The sequence below is a fragment of the Phlebotomus papatasi genome, chromosome 1 (assembly GCF_024763615.1).
Source record: "Phlebotomus papatasi isolate M1 chromosome 1, Ppap_2.1, whole genome shotgun sequence".
Taxonomy (NCBI): Eukaryota; Metazoa; Arthropoda; class Insecta; order Diptera; family Psychodidae; genus Phlebotomus; species Phlebotomus papatasi.
Genome location: NC_077222.1, coordinates 73,988,161 through 74,008,302, shown reverse-complemented (window position 1 = coordinate 74,008,302; position 20,142 = coordinate 73,988,161). Strand labels below are relative to the sequence as shown.

Sequence of the window (20,142 nt, the reverse complement as noted above, 5' to 3'; positions counted from 1 at the left end):
TGGTGAATCAATACATTTTATTCGCAATTCTAGGCGTCAGAGAGCACCATTAATTAATGTTGCTAATAATACATCTCGCAAGATTTTCCATGTGAACTAACTTCTCAGCCCTCTCAGCCATATGATTAGCATTTTGAGGTCGCTGAACAATCGACACTCACTTCAATTGCCATCGTTCCATTAACAATTACGCCAATGATAAATGATAAAATTTCTTCATAGTTTCTATGTGGAAATTCCTGCTGGAAGTGCATTGGCTTTTTGAGCAATGGAAAAAAAAACACCAATGTTGAAGATTTTTCTAAGAATTTCTCGCTGAATCATCTCATTTTGAAACAACTTTGCACGTAAATTCAAATTGTACCTGAATATTGAATGCAGAACAAAGACCAAGTCTTGGTCTTACAATTTCTCCCCCTTAACGATGCACATTTCTTTCTCGTCCTTTCCCATATATCCCTTGATTCAACTTTCATACCCCAAATATTTTCTCTCCTGCACCAAAATTGTATTTGCATAGGGAAGCAGGTAAATTTTGAAGCATTATTGTGTATGCGCAAAAGATGTTGCGATTATTAAAATTAGGATTTTTTCACACGGCTGGACAATTTTGGCATTAGAGGTGTTTTCAGGACAAGGATTCCCTTCAAGATTGAGGAAAGAATATTCCCCCCATGGTGCATCTTTGTCGGATATTTGTGAAATATCATTTGCGGATATTCATTCGGCATGGTAAGTGGATTGTAAAATTTGTGCCCTAACATGAGAGAAATCCCCGATTTTGCGAATAAATTCATGAATTCCGTAAAATAAAAATTTCTAGGGTAAACTTTTCGAGGGAATTGATTGTCAAAGTGGAACGAATTTTAATATAATTCATTTGTTGACAGATCTATAACGATTTTTATTTGCTTTCTGTACTTTTTGTTCAGCAGCATTGTGCCAAAAATCGTTGCTTTTTTTCTGGAACACTTCAAGCACAAGACATTTTTTATTGTAATTTTTGAGCAAACCTCAAAATATTTTTTCGAGGGTTTGATTTAAAAAAAAAGTGTTTTCTGTATGAAGATTTTTATATGTCAACACAGATTGGAGTGATGCTATTTGATTAAAATTAATTAAATTTTGATTGATACAATTGTGAAATGATTAATGACACTTCTAAATTAAACGATTGAGAAATGATTCGTGACACGGTGACATCGATACTCGTTTTTAGCTTGCTTCTTTGTATTGCGATCATAAAAAATCAATTTGTTCAAATTGACAAGGAAGCAAAATTAAGTCATTTTTTTTTAATGAAGTTCTGCTTCACGGAATTGATTTACTTAAAGTAACCAATAAAATAGACTTATCAAAAATTTCCATCAAAATCCTCAATGAGAATGTTTCATGCAAAAGCAATTAAAAAAATTAATAGCTCAACAGTCAATATCATGTAAAATTTTATAGTTTATAATTTGTAAAACTTCTTCCTATCTTTGCTCTGAATTCTCAGAATTTTGGATTCCGAGCACAGCCTCACCTTGTTCTTGATAAGTTTTAAGTTGTCACGTAATCCAGCAATTGGATTAAAATGCGGGTTAAACTTTATATGATTTTCCGCATTAGTTGTCTGATTTATTGAACTTGTTTACTGTTTTTTGATAGCGTTATCTCAGGAACTAATAATTGAATGATACTAATTCTATGCATGTTTCTTGATTACTCATTAGTTGCAAGGGTTTTCATATAAAAGACAAATGTAGTTTGTAGTGATCATGTGAGTCTTAATTTTGATTTGAAACAATGAAGTTCATAGTGGTTATCATAAGTTTTTGCCTTTGGGAGGCGTTTGGTGATGAGTATTTGACTGAAGAAACCAATAATTCTGAGCAAAGGATTGTAGGCGGAAAAGCAGCTGAGGAACCTTATCCATATCAAATTTCTCTGCAAGTATTTGTCAAAGGTAATAAGGTAGGACCTTTTGGTAAAGATGATGGATTTCGTCACAACTGTGGAGGATCAATCATTAACGATTACTACGTCGTAACAGCGGCTCATTGCGTTGAAGAGTAAGAAGATTAACTAAGATTTTAATATTATTAATCATCATCTCGTATAAAGGAGATTCGTTAAAGTTGTTAAAGTTATTATTTAATACTTCAATTTCTTTTCTACGAAAAATATTGCAAGATTTGAATTCCAGACAAAAGATGTCTTATAGTTGAATTGTTTTCTATACGAGTTATTCAGGTCCGAGGCTTAATAACAAGATTAAATATTCTAAGCTTTACATTAAAAAAATTTAAAATGGTAGAATAAAAACAAAAGGACCAGAATATTCTCAAAAATTCAGATATTTAATAAGCTAAATTAAACTTCTAATTTAAAGTCTGTATTAGTTAAACCAAATATCTAACAATTGAGTCTTTCACAGTTGGGAAGTGGAACGTTTGGAAATTTTGGCTGGAACAAACAAACTAGATACCGGTGGTGAGAGATACAAAGTTGATAACTATCTGATCCATCCCGATTATGTCGAGCTAAATACGAGTGATATAGCATTGATAAGGACTACTGAACCCTTCAACTTTTCCAACCCGAATATCGGTACCATAGATTACAATGATGAATACATCGATGGTGGAGTTGAATGTGTACTCACGGGTTGGGGCTATACAACACCCATCAGATTTGGCGATCCTCCAAACGACTTGCAGGAAGTTTATGTTCCTACAATAACCAACGATCAATGCCGGGATGAAGGAATGAGTGTCAATCCAACAGAAATATGCACAAAATCTGAAAAGCTGTTTACCGGAGCTTGTGGAGTAAGTATGGAATCTATCTTGGAAACCTTGAAAGGATAGTGTAAAACTTGAATAAAGTATTCGTTATGTTTTACTCGTAATTCAAAAGTAAAGTAATCTAAAGAATATATGCAATATTTCAGGGAGATTCTGGTGGACCTCTGGCTATTAAGGATCGTAACCTTCTTGTTGGGATTGTATCCTATGGGACTATTATTTGTGCTATGGGAGCTCCTGATGTCTTTACAAGGGCTTCAGCATTTAAAGATTGGATCGACGAGAATAGCCAAGCTTAGACCAATAATTTTATTGTTTTTTTTATTATATTACCTCATGGTAGCTTGGTTAGTTACCCAATGAAAACGATTTACAATTTCATTAGTTGATTATTGTTAAAGTTGAACAAATAAACTGTTAAACACATCTGAGAACTTTGTAATATAAAAAAATAATAACAAAATAAAAATTACAAATGAAAAAGTATTTATTGGATAAAATAATAAAAAACAGATATTATACCGATGTAAATTTCTGAACAATACTTATTGTTTTAAGTTTTCAAAATAATAAAGAACTTTATATTTATTTTGTTGCATTAAGTTCGACAGTATACTATCTCCGATTCCGTCAAGTATCCTTTCCCGTAACTTTTTGATGAAATTCTTGTTATTTTCTCAATAGATTTAATCTAAATATTTATATTGCAAAAAGTTTCTGTTTATACATAATATTAGTAAATGATGTAAGACATACTTTGTTGTAAGTTTCCTGAGGATAACCAGGCGAAATTTTAGCCGCTTACCATTTGTTTTGCGGTTGGCTTCTTTGTCGAAGAAATGGTAAAATTTTTCGAATACATAGGAAAATACATATTTTGTGGTTGCACAAAATATGTCTATGGCTAGATTTCTGCTTAATGGAAGACCAATAACCAGTTTTGTGTCATTATGAATTAGATTTTTTGGCTATAAGTTTAAGCTTTGTATACTATAAACTATTGCTCCCGAAGTAAGCACTTAGAAATCTGTACTCAAACTATTTAATTAGCTTTGAAAAATCCTTGAAGTTGAAGATATACTTCAGACGCAGAGTTTTGTTCTTAAAGTAATGCCCTAAACAGACTTACGAATTAAGCTGTAAGACTGCTTATTGGCAAACTGATATGAATGTAGTCTAAACAATTTTCTACGGTAATTACGTTAAACCGCCTTTCGGTTTCAGCTGTAGATGTATCTAGCACATAAGATCGTTGGCTTTAACCTTTCGTTTAATCGAACTAATTATAGTATATCAGCAGCGCAAACAGATCATTCGGTCTTCAAGCCCCATGATTTTCGTATTCTTATTTTTTGTTGTGTTAAGGTTGGTATCTATTAGGTGTGATTCCTTCACTAAGAGAGATCCGAAAAAGTTAAAATAACATTCCAAAAAGGTTAATTTTACCCTGCAGTATTTATCCAAAATCGGTGTAAATATTACTCTTTTTAGGTGTATTAGGGGTTAAAATTAACCTTTTTCATGTTAATTTTACCCTTAAAAAGGTGTAAAACTAACATTAAAAAATGTTGATATATTTTTACACCTAACAAGTGTTAAAGTTATGAGGAAAAAAAGTTAATCGCATCCTCTTTTTTTCTCAGTGTTCATAATCACACCTAATTTAATATTTTATACCAGTTTAGATAAAATATCTATATTTGCTCAGCATTTCGGATAGAAAACCAAAGATTCTCCTAGAGTAGAGAAATCTAACTTGATTAGAGGTTATTTTTAATCAATGCAAGAACTTTCAAAAACTGACAAACTTAAACTTCAAGATGTCTAAGAACATCTTTCTATCACATTTTCATAAAGTCAATTAGGATAAATTTTTTTAAACGCCTATTGTAAGTATGCGAAATATAGTGTTAAAAATCTACTGTTTACACTCTCTATTGTATTACGGTAACAAGATCACGTTATACATAATGAACCTCGGAAACCGCTTTTGCTTTCAGCTTCATGACCTTACCTTATGATAAGATTGTGACTTGAACTTGTTACGGTTTCATCAAGGCTGGATGATATGATATCATAATGCACCCGGTGCATTTCATAAAATTATTACAATGAAGTTGACATTTCAATTCTCAAAGCGATAAGCACCAACCTTTGCATCTAGGCAAAAAATGTTTTTGTTGATAAGTTTTATACAGCATTCTCACTATAAAAGTCTAACGAATCATCTGCTACTAGTCAGTTAATTCTGAAATCTGAGAAAATGAAGTTCTTCGTATCTATTGTGTTTCTGATTTTGGTTTTTAAACCAGTAACTATTAAGGGTGACCGAATTGTAGGTGGAGGTAGTGCGAAAAACCCGTATCCTTATCAGATATCTCTGCAATTATTTAGCAGGGGAAGGTATCATCATATTTGTGGTGGTTCAATTATAAACAAACGATATGTTGTTACGGCTGCTCATTGTGTTGAAAGGTATAATTTTTCCGTTTTTATTAGCGAAAAAGCGAAAGCATAGTCTTTTATATCGAAATAAATTCTAGGTTCCAGGCTAGTAGGCTTCAAGTTTTAGCTGGAACATCTACCCTTTCGAGCGGTGGTGAAACACACAAAGTTCAAAAATTTTTAATGCATCCTGATTACCAACAGCTCTATACAAGTGACATTGCTCTGATGAAGATAGACCCACCATTTGATTTTTCGAATCCCAATCTTGCTACCGTTTCTTACAGCGATGAGTACATCGAAGGAGGAGAAGAGTCCATTTTAACTGGTTGGGGAAATATTTTCCCAATAAGACCAGGGCATATTCCTAATGATTTGAAAGAAGTTCATCTGATGACCCTAAGTCATAGTAGTTGCAGTAATTTCCACAATCTTTCTTCAACGGAAATCTGCACAACAAGAGTTTTTGGTGGAGCTTGCGGAGTGAGATAATACTGAATTTTATAATTAATTTGGGTATCCAAAAATTTTTAATATTGTTGTTTTTCAGGGCGATTCAGGTGGACCTTTAGTTAGAAAGAGGGATAAGGCTCTTATTGGAGTTGTTTCCTACGGTTTAGTTGTTTGCGGAACAGGGTATCCTGATGTTTTTACCCGTGTGTCATCATTTAACAACTGGATCAATGAGAACACTGCAGATACTGATGAATGATAATCATTATTAAGAAATAAAATAATGAAAGAGAAATTTAACAAGATATTGATTTTTTATTGTTACAAATTCAAAGAGAGACAACCTTAAATTTTACGATAATTTCATATATCCTCACCGAGTCTTTAAATTAAACTTGGTCATACTCAGTATTTAAATTATGTAATAATTATTTTTGGATAGTGGAAAACTCAAATATTATATTTACAAAATTGGATTTAATTTTTCTAATTATTTTCTAAAATTTTCTGCAGATAGAATGAAACTCTCTTTTCCCTGTGCACAAAACTTGGACGTTAATTTTAAACCATTCAAATTTAACTTTTTGATGACCAATTGAATTTTTCATTGAATCTAAATTCGTATCTCTTTTTTCTCAAACGTTTTGCATGCATTTGTCTCCTTGGGATATAGGTATGTATGCAAAACTGAGATAGAAAAGGTTGTGAATTTTGATTTCAAAATGTTTTTCTGATCTAAGAGATACCTCTGCTGAAACCATTATTGCTTATTTGTATACAATGCTTTAAATTATATTAAAATAAGTGTTCATTTATAAAATTATTGTCACCAAAATCAATAAGCATTATTTGCTTGTAATAAGTAATGACACCCCCAATAATTTGTCCAATTTCAGCACAAAAACTAATTTGCAACATTCATCATAAATTTGCATATTGCTCAAGGGCGAGTATGGGCTAAAAGTGTCTCACGCACCCGGGATGACTTTCAATGACTTTATAAGTGGATAATGGTAGAGGGATGAATTTCATGATGCTGTAAATGAGAGTGCAGGTGGTTATTGGCTCAAATGTCCTCTATTGAGGCGCTCTCTTTTTGGTTTCAAGGGCTCTAATTTTGGTTGCCTTGGCCCTCCGGGGCATCCCATATTCCTTGCATCTGTCGCTGTGTTCCGATCCAAAGGATCATTGTTGCTCTGAAGTGGGCTAATCTTCGAGTGATTGAACAATACCATGATTGCGGGTGTCTCATAAGGCACAAGAAAAGTGCTCACTGGTGATGAATTGGCAGTGGTTTTATTGGCATTCTCGACTGTGTGATACTCTGGATTGGTCCCTCTCTCCCCATGACTCTGTCGCCCACAAATTATTGACAATCGCCCAGCGGGGGTGACACTCAGGCCATACACGCTGGAGGCCGCCTTATGGGTGACTGCCGGTGTAATTTTCTCGTCATCGCCACACTCTGTATGGGGCAAACATAATGTGTGTCCACTTAGTGGGCATTTAGCAGATATTTATCGACCGAAAAGTGAAGGGGCGTCATAAAGTATGGGAATCAATGTCCATTTACTTCAATTTGCTCACTCCGCTTCCACGTAAACAACTAATTAATTGGTCACGAGATATCACATGGAATTTCGTTTGTCTTTTTATCGTGACTCTTTTACCGCAACAAGAAAAAATTCTTTATATGGAACTTTCTTGGTTGGTAGAAGGAATGTTTGAGAGTTAATAAATTTGCTGACTGCCCGACAGAGAGCATGTTAATACTAATGGTAAATAGAAGCTCAATTTACTACATTACAAATTTTCAAGTCAGAAAAAATATATTATAGCGACTTCTTCAAGAGTTATGTGTATTTAAAGTAAAAAGTTTTGACATTTTAATTTTAAAAACAAATTACCTATATTTTTATACGACTCAAATAGACAACTACAATCATTTCTACAATTAATGAGACTTCAAACTTATCGTTCACCAAAATAAATACATTTATATGTTAAGAATATAATTAAATAAATTTATTTTTGATTTTCAGAATATTTCTAAAATTCTCATTTGCATAATTTTGATTTTCAACTAAAAGTTAAAACAGAAGCGAAAATTAAAGGAGTGGTTTATTTATTGATGGACAAAATCTTATTTTTTAAGACATTATTTTAATAACAAAAAAAATTGAAAGAGTGATATTATCAGGGCCCTGTCGACATTTCATTTTTCCATACGTTTTTGCATAAAGGCACTGAAGACTATTGGCAAGTTTTTTCCTAAAGAGAATTGACTTATCAGTCTGATATATTTCGAAATCTTGGCTAAAAATATAATTTTGGCTAAAAATTATTTTTGAACGAAACTTAAGTACTAGTTGTCTAAAGTTTCCTTGTAATGTATAGGTTTGATAATTTGTCATAATATAGTATAGTTTACCGTTTACAGGTTTACAACCAATTTATTGAAGAGATTGAATCACTTAAAAGATTGCCCAAAATAGCTTAGGAGTAATACAATTGATTTTCTAATAAAAATTACTTGACTGTTATGAATCAGTTCATTACTGGTTCATAACCATTTGGAATTGGTTCACATTTGTCAGGAATTTCAAGACTTTTCCAACGAGCCCAAAAATCATACCATTCGGTTGAAAAATACGCTTTCTAGAGCCTTATCGATTTTTGACCTTAGAAAGGACGAAATGTGGGTAGTCTCTAAAACATATCCAAAAATTAAAAAAAATCCCAAAAAACATGGTTTTGAATGGGAATAAAGTGTGGGGGTAAATAAGAGGAATATAAATGGTCCAAGAGTAAATTAAAGGGAGTAAGTCCTTCAAAGTTCAAAAGTCTCTATCTCTAACCGTTTGGTCTCTAGGCGTGGTAACACTAACAATGGCCAGACAGACCGGCGGACGAACAGACTGACAACTGAGCAAAAAGAGTGACATCATATCCCAAAAATCATCTGAAACGTGGAGATATGTTGAGAAAAGTAGTCTCCAAGGTGTGGAATGTGGAAATTTTGAGGGGTGAAAAAATCGAAGGATTTCGATTAGTATAAGAGTAGTATTTTATATGAGTGTCCAGAAACTTTTCTTCAAACTATAATCAATTAAAGTTTTGATAATTTCAAAATGTAAATGTTTACTTAAGTGACAAACCAAAAGATAAAATTTTTATGTTCCGCTTGCAAGGAATAAGATGTTCTTCCAAATTTGCAAATTTTGTTACTTTATGGTTAAGCGTAATGAATTTTAAAAACACACATTTTCTTACATAATTTTCATTGGAACTACAGAAAATCTAGATTTTTTTTTGTTGTATCAAAGGAAAATTTCATTTATTTGAATAATAGGATCAAATTAAATTAGTTGAAAGATAATAGAGTGCTGTCTCTAAACATTTTTATATTTTCATGTGTTATTCTTTTATTTGTGGTATGAAATTAAGTGAACTTATATGTGTTTTTGATCAATATAAATTGCAAAATTACTCAACTTATAAAAAGCGCTTTCGAGTTGGGCGCACTAGTAAAAAAAAGGAAGAAAAGAACAAGAGGAGCAAATGGAGTGACATGGTGAGGACAAAGGGAAGAAATTTAACCGCGAAGTCACCATTAGGAGGCGCAGTACCACAATGAACCACACAAGATCGGAAGTGAAAGATATTAGTCTTGACTCTGTGAGCATCTTTTGTAGGCATGTTTAAAATTTCTGACACTTTGGACATCTCTCCAGTTCATTGTGAGCTCCTCTGTCGCATGCTTGTATTGAATATCCTAACAAACGAAATGTCAATCAATTGATTGGCAAAGGTTACAGCATTATTTTTTTTTCAACAGAGAAATATCACGGCAGTCGGGAAGATATTGAATTACCCGGAGATGAAAGGAAGTGAAAAGTTAGACTTCTTAAAAGTGAAATTCTCTGCAATTTCCCACCATTTGAGGATTGTCGTGACTTTTGCCAGTTGATGTACATCGAATTTCATGAAGAGATTTTATGTGATTTGTCGTCAGTGAGTGATATGATTCTTTTGCACGATTTATTGCATGTGATCTCCAGAGACATGATTGAGCCTCGAGTGCAATTTATGATTTCAATTAAAAAAATTCTGTGCAAAAAACTGTGACCATCTGTTGAATTTTTATCACTTTGCATTGATTTTCCATCACTCTTAGATTTAGTGTTTGGTGAATGAAAAATTTTTACAATGCCTCCCGAAGTGCTTGAGGACGAAGGACCAAAAGGGATGCTAAGAAGAGGGAAATTAAATTTCATCCCTCATCTCTGACATTTGATGGCATTAGAGGGACCTTTTCTGTAAGAGGACCTTTGTGTACCCGGCGCTGACAATACAATGCCAGAGATCATGGACCTCAAAGAATCTTGCATCCTTGGAAGATTGAGGTCAAAAGTGAATTGTCAGTGAAAACTGGTGCTGTAGCATCGTCACTCTCAAATATCGTCTTACAGTTTTATTTACAAGTCTCAAATAACTATCCATCTGAGAAGGAAAAATCACTGGGTTTTAATCAAATGAAAATATAAGATTACCCTTGGTAAAAGTTGTGTAATTGGTGTTGAGAAAATATCCTCAAGGAGTCTTCTTTTTCAGCGTCAATTTGCTCACAGAGAATTTTGATACTTTCAAGGGGTGGTTGTAGTTAGTAGATGTTTTCAAAGGAGCTCCCTTGCAACTGGTCGAAGTTAATCAAACACTTTTTTCGTGCTCTCAAAACCATCCTTCTAAGAATTATGTATTTTTTCAGCATGGAAGAATCACAGAGAAGAAGTTTCCCAGTGGATGAAAAAACCGGAAAGTCTGGCTTAGAGTCTTGGGAGACGCTTCAAGAACCATCAGACGAGCTTGAGGTCAAATGGTCACTACTGGTCATTACGCTATGAACATTACTGTTCGAGGGATTTTGGATAGGGTTACAGACTCAACAGCAAAGAAAAACCCAAAGGGGTGAGAGCTGAAAAATATTGCACATTAATAATTTTTCAGTATAAGGAAATGTTGGAAATGCGATGAGTGACAATATGAAATTGGTTTCCATCAATTTATCGTACATAAGAGAATGCTAACGGAGAAGAAATACCGTCGATTGAGAAGCCTTTCCCACCTTTCCTTACTTGCCTCCTCTTGAGCCCAGGAAGACAAAAAGCATCTCAGGGTAATTCATATTTATGTTGTCTCATGCATCGAATCTTCAGCTGTCCTTGTGGCTATTGTTAGGGTGAGGATAAGATCCTTTTATGTAATGTTGTCCAAACAATTCCCTCTCGAACAATGACCGCCAAAAACTGACCGTTGCGGCATTTCTTGATAATTGCCGAAATAAATGTCCATTGGAGTCTCACCCTTCCTAATTCCATCCCAAAAATCTCACCCTGTTCCATCGTCATTTTCCACTACTTCCCACCAATAAATTCTCTTCATAATCTTATCATCCACATTTCTTAACAACTAACTTTAGATAATTTTAAATAAGAGTTTTAAATATAATGTGGTGAAATCTTTTACCTTAAAAACATACTCTTCTTCCAACTTTTTTCTATACATACACCGTTATTCGCCATCCTTTACGAAATTATATAAAGATTTTAGCATTCGTGAAAAATTATACCACGATTTTCTTTTTCCCCAATCGTTAATTCCAGACCTCAATAAAAAATCGTAAAAAATGTCGACTTCTGGTTGCCAGTAACCCCATTATTCAAAATTCCCTAAAGATAGATTAGTCTTTTTCCTATTACTCTACTTCGTCGTTCTTTTTAGTCGATCTCGAACAGTACTTACACTCAGTCCCAGGATTATGCACATTTTCGGAACCGAAAAAACGCGCGAAATGTTTTATGGTGCTATTCCAATGAATAAAATTAGCATGTGTTTTAGCACATTACTGTTCGTAAGTACTAAAAAAGACCACGACTGTTCCCACATGTTATTTCAATTAATGTCAGATGGCATTATGATCGGGGGTGAAAGCTTGCTCGGCGGGAATATTCGAATTCGGATTTCGGTTGGGAAATAGACAAGATTAATTTAATTTTTTCACTTTCATAGTATTTTTAAATATTCTTTATCATGATTGACAAGATGTAAGGTTCTTCTCTCTACACAAAAACTTCATATTTTCCCCAGTCCTCGTCGTGTTTCAAAATCACGAAATAGTCCTGACAGGAACCGACACAAAAGAAAAGTTCAACCGAAATCCGAATTCGAATATTCCCTCCGAGCAAGTTTTCACCCGATCTGCCATCTGACATTCAGTCAGTGTGGAGTAACCTGTCATGTCAGCTTGGTGGCGTGATGCAGTTTTATGGCCAAGAGTTGGCAATTTTGACGTCAACCGCGGGTTTTCGCAGATTTTCCATGAGTTTTTCCGTGAATTCTCAATGGCGAAAAGTCGGTGAACAGCATTAATATTCTCTACTTATTATTTTCCTTGAAATAATGTAAGGGGGCAGAAGTGGTCTTTTTTAGTACTTGAGAACAGTAATGTGCTAAAAAACATGGGCACTTTTCAAACGTATTTTAAAAATAACTTCACAAATTGGCTTGTTTGGGTATGCAAACATTCATAATTTTGTGTGCATAATCTCGTCTGGTGCATATAATCTTGAAGTGCATAATGCCGGGGCTGAGTGTACGATTTTTTTTTGTTATTTAGTAAAATTAAGTGTTTAATAAGTGTTTAACAAATTCACAATTCAAGCGGTTCAAAAGCAACATTATTAAATTCTTTAGTTAACTCTCAAAATGAAAATCGTTTTCGTTACCAGTGATTTTGTCCAACAACCCTCAATAATTATATGTATATCACTTTATCTATATAAAATGTGCCACATTTTTTTTTAGTAAATTTAGTAAATTACCATGGTAAAAAAATTAGGTATGCTTCCCCATGTTTTGCCACATGATTTCCAGTATCAGAAAGCTTCTTTCCGCCACCGGCATAATTTAAATTCAGGGAATGCCCCAAGTATGTTTATTGATATTCTCCACAATTTGATATTAATGGTCGTGGAAAATGGCATTTCATTTGGCATTCAAGTCACAAAGCGAAAACCAGGAAGGACATATTATATCCCTGAATTCTGCTGTGGGTTCAACAATATAATACTTTTATTCACATGATCCTGCTGAGCACTTTGCTCGAAATGGAGCGAAAAGTTTCGGTCTTTTTTATAAGGGGGGCTCATGGTAAATTTATGCAGAATGACACTCTCGACTCAACTTTCTTTTCTCCACCACTAATGGATCATGTGCTGACGGAATCAATATATTTGGAATAAATTTCCTCTTGCAATGTAACGTTTTGGTGGACTTTTTGAGGGTGAAAGATTCAGAATCAATTATTGAATTGCTTTTTCTGGTGGCATTTTATGGAGGAAGTGATTTTTTTCGTATAAAAATTTCTGTTGATTTTTATTCTGTTATAGAGAGTCTTTCTTTAATGCATGATGTCCTTCTGGGATCGTCACCCTTTATCAATTGTCTCATCTAGTCAGGATGAATGAATGGGACAAAAAGAAAAGGTGAAGACAATAGTGAATGTCTGCAAAATATTTATCACATCAAGGGTATCTCCTTGTAGTATTTTTACATTTACACACTATACGTGGAATGATATATACACAGATTTATGATAGTAGATCCCAAAGCATGTTGACTGTTTTTGTGGTTTCGGGACATGAAGAGGATCGTCCTTTTGTGCCATCCCGACAAAAATATATAGTATCGTAATAGCTAGTGAGTGAAATTTCTCTGATGGTCTTCCCATACGATATTTAACCTATTTTGTGTCTCCTGTACCTCCTCTATTCACTTCATCAAGATGTCTTTTGAGAAATGCTCTGTGGTATTCTCGAGGGTATTTATTTATTGCACAACATTCATAATGCGGAATTCACTATCGTGCGTTTATGCGCCAAGAGAATAAATAATGATGTGGAATTGGAGACAATTCCATTCAATATCACCCATATCGAATCACACAAAGTCCACCACAAAAAGCACTACACTCCTCTGGCAGACTCTATGGCATACCCTCTCCAGCTATAATCGGATTCAATGACAAATCTCATGTAATTTAATTACGCCACACCGCCGGATCAACCCCTTTTGCCAAATACACGAACTCGTCAACCCCTTTCCGGGCTAATTTATCGCAAAGCGCCTATGCAAATCCTGTGGATGGGCATGTACATTATAACATTAAATAATTCCAATTGATAATTTATCAATGTCCCTTTCGCCCACACCTCAACACTCGGGCTCTTCTCATTTCGGAATCACCCACAAATGGCTTCAGATGACCATTTATTTTCCATGTACTGTGAAATGTTCATACTCGTTGAACCTTATTGAAAGTCTCCCTGGTGCGGTTGGGTATAAAAAGCCATCATTAATTAGATGCAAATAATCACCCCCACATCCAATTCATACACTATTATAATATGAACTCGCTACCTTTATATTAAAATGACGCGATATTGCATTTATCGTAGAGAAGCACTGTAGTTTTTACAATAAGTTAGATTTTTTTTGTATAAAGTTTGTAATAATTAATGAATAATAATAATTTGTAATAAATTACAAGCTATTAAGATATTTAATTTTAAAATGGATTTTAAGTTTAAAAAATTTAGGATTTTATTTAAGGACTTCAGATTTAATTGCATCATTTTGTACAAAAATCTAAACAAGTAAATCAGTAAAATAAATTTCATTGGTATCTTTAAATTTCTTTTATCAAGTTAAAATCTAATAGGGGGAAGTGGAGCACTTATGAAAATGGGGCAACTTTGAAACTGGGATTTTTCTTCTATTTTTAAATAAAATTGTGATATAATTTAGCTGCACAAACACATTGAGAAGCTAAATTACATTATGATATGGTTCAGTTCCACTTAAATATAGGAGAATAATCCCAATTTCAAAGGTGCCCCACTTCCCTCTACACGGACATAGTATTTAATATAAAACAAATTTAACAACCAACAGAAATTTAAAATCCATCTACATTAACGTACATGAAAGCTAATAAATAATAATTACATAATAAAATATTTTATTACAAGTTAGAAAAAAAAACACACAAATTGATTCTCAATTGAAACATAGCAGTGTTGTATATTTTGTATTTAAAGGTGAAATAAAACTAAACTAATACCTTGGCTTCACTTCTTTTCCAAATAGTATTTTTTTTCCTAAAATAAATGCTTTTTACAATGCATAGACAGAAAATTTTTTAATTTCGAATAAAATAAAAAACACTAATTTTGGGTATTTAAATATTTTTCTAAATTTATTATTAAATTATTAGATTTTCAATCTTTATTCAGATGTTTTGGTAGATGATACAGAGAAAACTCGTGGAAAGGTTGATAAGAGCATCAGCTCTTTGCGGGAAAGATCCCTGATTCGACTGTCGCTGTTGTGAGTTCAAGTCCCGTTCGGTACAAATAACTCAATGTTCCAGAGAACATTTTCATATGTGATACAACGTATTATAAATGCACCATATATGGGCCAAACAATCCGGAAACATCTCAGAAGCATCCACATTGTAAGGAGCCGATCCTGAGGGGTCTAACAAGGGAGGTCATCGAGTCATCAAATTCAGATTGGCTTCATATTGAGAACATAGACGCGGATAGGGATCATAAGGATCGTGTCATACTCAAAAAGTGCTAAATTTTTTTTTCCTTTGCAAAAAAAGCAATCAAAGGATTCCATAAAATGTTAATGATAAAGAAAGTTCTAGAGAGCCAGCAGGAGCAGTCGTGGTGCAGTGGGCTAGCGGACGGTGTTTATAACGCAAAGGTCTCGAGTTCGATTCTTACTTTGTGCCGCCTTATTGTTTTTTTTTCTTCTATTATTTTTTTATCTGTTTTTTCTGTCGGATTTTTTTTTCATTGACCGTAATTTTTCCTTAGTGTATCTATATTTGCTTTGCACTGTAATATACTCCTAATATGAATGTTTAACTAAAGTAAGTGTCTTAAAAGTTCTTCAACGCGTCTGCTTGTTTTAATTTTTTTTAAGGAATAGAAATTAAGAATTCATCCATATACGGTCTTATTGGTCCTAGATATACATAGCGTTATTTTTATTTGCTTTTTTAAATCACTTGCCTAAGCAATGTGTCTTGCAAAATACATCAATAAATCTATGTACAAAGCGATAGAGAATTATTATAATTAGCAATCTGCACAAAATCAAGATATGTTGAATTTTGTTATATTTGAAAATTCAATTCAATATTGTTTTGAAAAAGTTTATTGGGAGCTTTTGCCTAAATTGATTGTGAGTCATACTTTAATTCGGTGTGCTCATTGTGAACATTGTCCTCTGTTTTAATCATTTCTTTACAAAAGTTCTCAATGCACAAATTAGTTTAATAACTAATTAGTGCATGTGGATTTCTGTAAAGAAATGATTAAAACAGAATGTACAGTCACAATGTGCACATCGAATAAAAGATATGCTTTCACAATCAGTTTGAGAGCAAGTTTCCAAATAAACTTTTGTAAAACAGTATTGACTTGGAGAGATAGAGAATTTAAAAAACACTCACTCATTTTTAATCAATTGTCTGCAGAAAGATTTAAATGCAGTTTCAAATATGCATGGCACAAATCAGGATATGTTGATGAGAGGCCCGAAAAATTTGAAAATCCAAGTAAATACTGTTTTACAAGACATTTTGGAAAAAAAACAATCAGTGAAAAGCAACTAAGAATATTTAGCCTGTAAAATTTGGCAGTAAAGACTTATACCAAAACTGAGGACTCTAATCTAATCCTTTACTACTAAATTTTAAGCTAATATTCTCAAGGATCAGCCTGAGTCTATTTGGGCCCTTACGGTGGAAATCCAATCTTCATGGTTAATACATACTTCACTTACCTTATATTGCCCCCTTTTAGAATTTAAACAGTTTCATAATATTGTTCTTTTGAATACCGTCAATTCCAACAAGTTCAAGCATTCAGTGAAGTCCAAAATCCTTTCCTTCTGGGACCATGGCAAGTGGTAAATAGAGCCAGAGAAGCATTGGAGCCATGCAACCCTTGACAGTGAGTGTGGTATTCGAAAATTCATGGTGAGGAATATGTTTTGTTGAAACTATCTCATGGTATCATGAGAGAAACAAAAAGCTCCTGCCTGGCATATAAGATTCATTACACATCATCAGTCACCCGGACTGACAAAATAATTGGACTATACGTACAAGGCATTATCATCACCATTACCATTATGGGTGGTAGAAACAAAGAATATTTTGGTATCCAGTAACATGGACATGGCTTGTTTATTTTAATTAGAAGGAGATACCAGAGGCAGTTTCGAAGGAGATCCTTTCATCTGCCATTTGCGGGAGTATGTCAAGGAATCCTCACGATGGGTTTCCTTGGAAGAAATCTTGCGGCCAAAGGAATACTTCCTCCCTCTCTTTTGCAACCGCAAGCTCATATAATCGGATTTGGGTGGCTTATGTGCTCTTCAAGGAGATGCTGTATTTAGAATTCAATCATGCATTTTCAGCCAGATATACATCGGGTCCTCTCATTCATACAAGGCACGGTTGAGTAATGATGGAACATCTGGATTTTCTCATATTCCCCAATCCTAACTAATATGTCGAAAAATTGTCAAATGACTCCATAAAATATAATGTAAGAGCAACCACGTGGCTTCATAGGTGGCTTCATCTGCTCGATTTTTCCTTCCTTCTGGCAGACTTGTAATTGCTATTGACCGTCATTAAGATATGAAACATATCTGGGTATATACAATTAACCCTGTGTGCTTGACGAACGTGGCCCTCGAAAAGTGAACCATAACTCCTTATTTGCTTGACATTTATGGTCTTTCTCTGGTGAATTTTGAGCTCATCTTCGGAAGATGAAGAGGGAATAAACATATGATATTGTCTTCTATTTTCAGTGGAAGTCTCCAGAAAGAAAAAAGAACATTTATGAGATTTTGTGTAAAAACAAGTGAGCTTGCCATAATTCTTCTGGACCTCAGTTTTTTTTTTTAAAGATTTGAGGATTCAAATTTTAGCACAATTGAAAAAACGTATTAGGTTTTGTACTTTTCAAAAGTTAGGAAAACTTTCAAATTTAATAGCGTAATAAAGAGAGAATTTGTTATATTTTATTTTTACTTAAAGCCTTTTAATTATAAAATTACACGTTTACAGAAAAAAAGCTGTGGCTTTATCTAATTTATTTTATCTAATTTAGATAATTATAGAAAAAAATAATAATTATTTTATTAACTCTTTTCATTTACTGAAATTTTTAACTAATTTAGAAAACTATTATTTAATTCTTTTCACTTTCAAAGTACTAACGCAATTTTTTTAACATTGTTATATTTACATTTAATGTTTATCAAATTTAAAAAATTATGATCGTTGCTTACATCACTGAGTTTTGCTATGTTTTGAAACTATCTTTTAGTTCATTTGCTATATATGTATGATTTTAAAGGCAAATGCTTAGTACTTAAAAGCCCTGCATTGTAAAATTTCATGAATTATTTCAAATACATATTTTTTAAATCTTAATCATCTTATCCACTTTGTCATTCTTTCAGTGACACAATCGAAATGGGAGCCTCATAAAAAGTCCATCCTCATCATCTTCTCAACATCAGAGCTTATGGAACTGGTGGACTAAGAGGCACTTGAGATGGCTCATGGTGTCTCTCAAAATGCGAGATTATCTCTTTACTGTGGATTTTGTAAATATTTCTGCGCGATCCACTATATCACCGTAAGTGCTCTTCTTCAACGCATGCGGTTTTTGATGTCCTGCCGAGATTTGACCTCTCGCCTCATGAGATTAGATCAATTATTTTGCTGTTTGTATTTTAGAGGCCCGCATTATGGTGATACAGAATATACAAAATATACACTTCTTTTATATTCCAATAGTGTAGTACCTTGAACAACCGTGTTGAGTGGCACAAGTTGTGAGGAGATTGTATAACATAAAAATCAAAATTGTGCGTTATTGTTTTCTCGGAAATATTCTCGAGTGCCTTTTCTTACATCTTCCTCACATGGTTCTGTGCTCACACAATTGTTCATGATAAATTCTTTTCCTTTTGTTATTGTGTGATTAAGTGAAGTCGATTGTGCTACAAGTGAAAATTATTGTCCACCAGAGCAAACCACCCCGCGGGGAGAAATACTCCAAATTCACTCATGAGAGGCAATATAATTAACATGATAAATTCACAGTGTAATATTAAACTCTTTGTGTTTCATCTTTATGGTGAAAAATTTTATCTCTGGGAAAGGACAACATCATAAATTGTCTTCACGAAATTTTCTGGGGAGAAACGTCTGGGAGAAACCCAAGAGTTATGGTGTTATAGGGATCTGTTGAAAATGTAACAGAATTTCATAGAACAAGTCTAAAGTGGAGGCTCTTTTTTTATCCCGGACAACTTCTTTATCAATTACAAGAATCAACACTGAAGGGATTTTTGGGTTTCTTGTAAAAGGTTTCAAATAACCACCGCCAAAAATTTCTCCAGTGAAAGTTCTTCTAATAAAATATTTCTCCATTACTGAAAATCACAGATATTGGGATGAACTTAAAATTTAAATTCACAAAAACTATCTGAAATCTATTTTCATAATAAAAATAAAAAAGGATAGCAAAGCTTTGAATACTTTGCGAAATGCTCAAACTCGTGACTTAGATGATATACCTCAAAAGTACCTTCGTTATCATTTACCGTTTATTTTAGGAGTGATCAACTGAATTTATAATGAAAAATTATAGATTCATAATCGGTTGAGATCGGTTCAGACTTGCCAAAAATTCCGAAATGCTTTTAAATCGGTTTTTAAGAACACTGTAGGGGAAAGGCTCATAATTTTGTCCAGTTTCTTATTTTGGACACTTTGAAGATAAAATTGGACACTAAAAATAAATTGATTAAAATTATGGATTTTTATTCCAATATTTGATGAATAATGAATTCTATCTAAATATTTGTTATTTTTGGAAGATTTTAACACTAAATACGTTAAATTTTGAATATGATTTCAGTTGAAATTGCTTTGTTGAAAATTCAGTGTGAGCAATTGCTTACGAGAAATATGACAGAACTTCGTGTTTACTTCAGCCTTATTTAGCTGTGGTGAAGTACTAACAATGTTTCTTCGCTTTTTTTGAGTGATATTATTGAATATTCATTGAAAATTGTGTTGATTCACGTTAGTGGTGATTTGTACATTTGACCTGAATGGGAAATTTTTTAAGACATTTACCAGTGAGTTGATACTCCTTATTTTGGACAGGTATTTTTCTCACGAAATTCCGTGAAGTTTTAGCTTTTGTGATGACTAGGTTGGACAAATTCCTGGAGAAACAAAGGAGCATCATCTCTATGAACGAGATGTAGTGAGAAATGGCTT

At 33.4% G+C, this 20,142-nt stretch overlaps 2 protein-coding genes across 2 annotated transcripts; both read left to right on the top strand.

The window, feature by feature from the left end:
• Positions 1-1,768: 1,768 nt before the first annotated feature.
• Positions 1,769-3,244, top strand: LOC129801693 (chymotrypsin-1-like). Its single transcript, XM_055846978.1, has 3 exons — positions 1,769-2,054; positions 2,420-2,813; positions 2,936-3,244. Exons 1-3 carry the CDS (start codon positions 1,789-1,791, stop codon positions 3,086-3,088), a joined length of 813 nt encoding a protein of 270 aa, XP_055702953.1. The 5' UTR covers positions 1,769-1,788; the 3' UTR covers positions 3,089-3,244.
• A 1,788-nt stretch (positions 3,245-5,032) lies between these two features.
• LOC129801687 (chymotrypsin-2-like) lies at positions 5,033-5,990 on the top strand. Its single transcript, XM_055846965.1, has 3 exons — positions 5,033-5,264; positions 5,333-5,717; positions 5,785-5,990. The coding sequence occupies exons 1-3, from the start codon at positions 5,053-5,055 to the stop codon at positions 5,944-5,946; spliced, it is 759 nt and encodes a 252-aa protein (XP_055702940.1). The 5' UTR covers positions 5,033-5,052; the 3' UTR covers positions 5,947-5,990.
• The last annotated feature ends 14,152 nt before the right edge of the window (positions 5,991-20,142 follow it).

Excerpts from the sequence above, each read along its gene's own strand:
- LOC129801693 (XM_055846978.1), top strand. The coding sequence starts at position 1,789 with ATGAAGTTCATAGTGGTTATCATAAGTTTTTGCCTTTGGGAGGCGTTT. Across the intron at positions 2,055-2,419 it reads GCGGCTCATTGCGTTGAAGA|TTGGGAAGTGGAACGTTTGG; the intron begins GTAAGAAGATTA and ends AGTCTTTCACAG. Across the intron at positions 2,814-2,935 it reads TGTTTACCGGAGCTTGTGGA|GGAGATTCTGGTGGACCTCT; the intron begins GTAAGTATGGAA and ends GCAATATTTCAG.
- LOC129801687 (XM_055846965.1), top strand. The coding sequence starts at position 5,053 with ATGAAGTTCTTCGTATCTATTGTGTTTCTGATTTTGGTTTTTAAACCA. Across the intron at positions 5,265-5,332 it reads GCTGCTCATTGTGTTGAAAG|GTTCCAGGCTAGTAGGCTTC; the intron begins GTATAATTTTTC and ends AATAAATTCTAG. Across the intron at positions 5,718-5,784 it reads TTTTTGGTGGAGCTTGCGGA|GGCGATTCAGGTGGACCTTT; the intron begins GTGAGATAATAC and ends GTTGTTTTTCAG.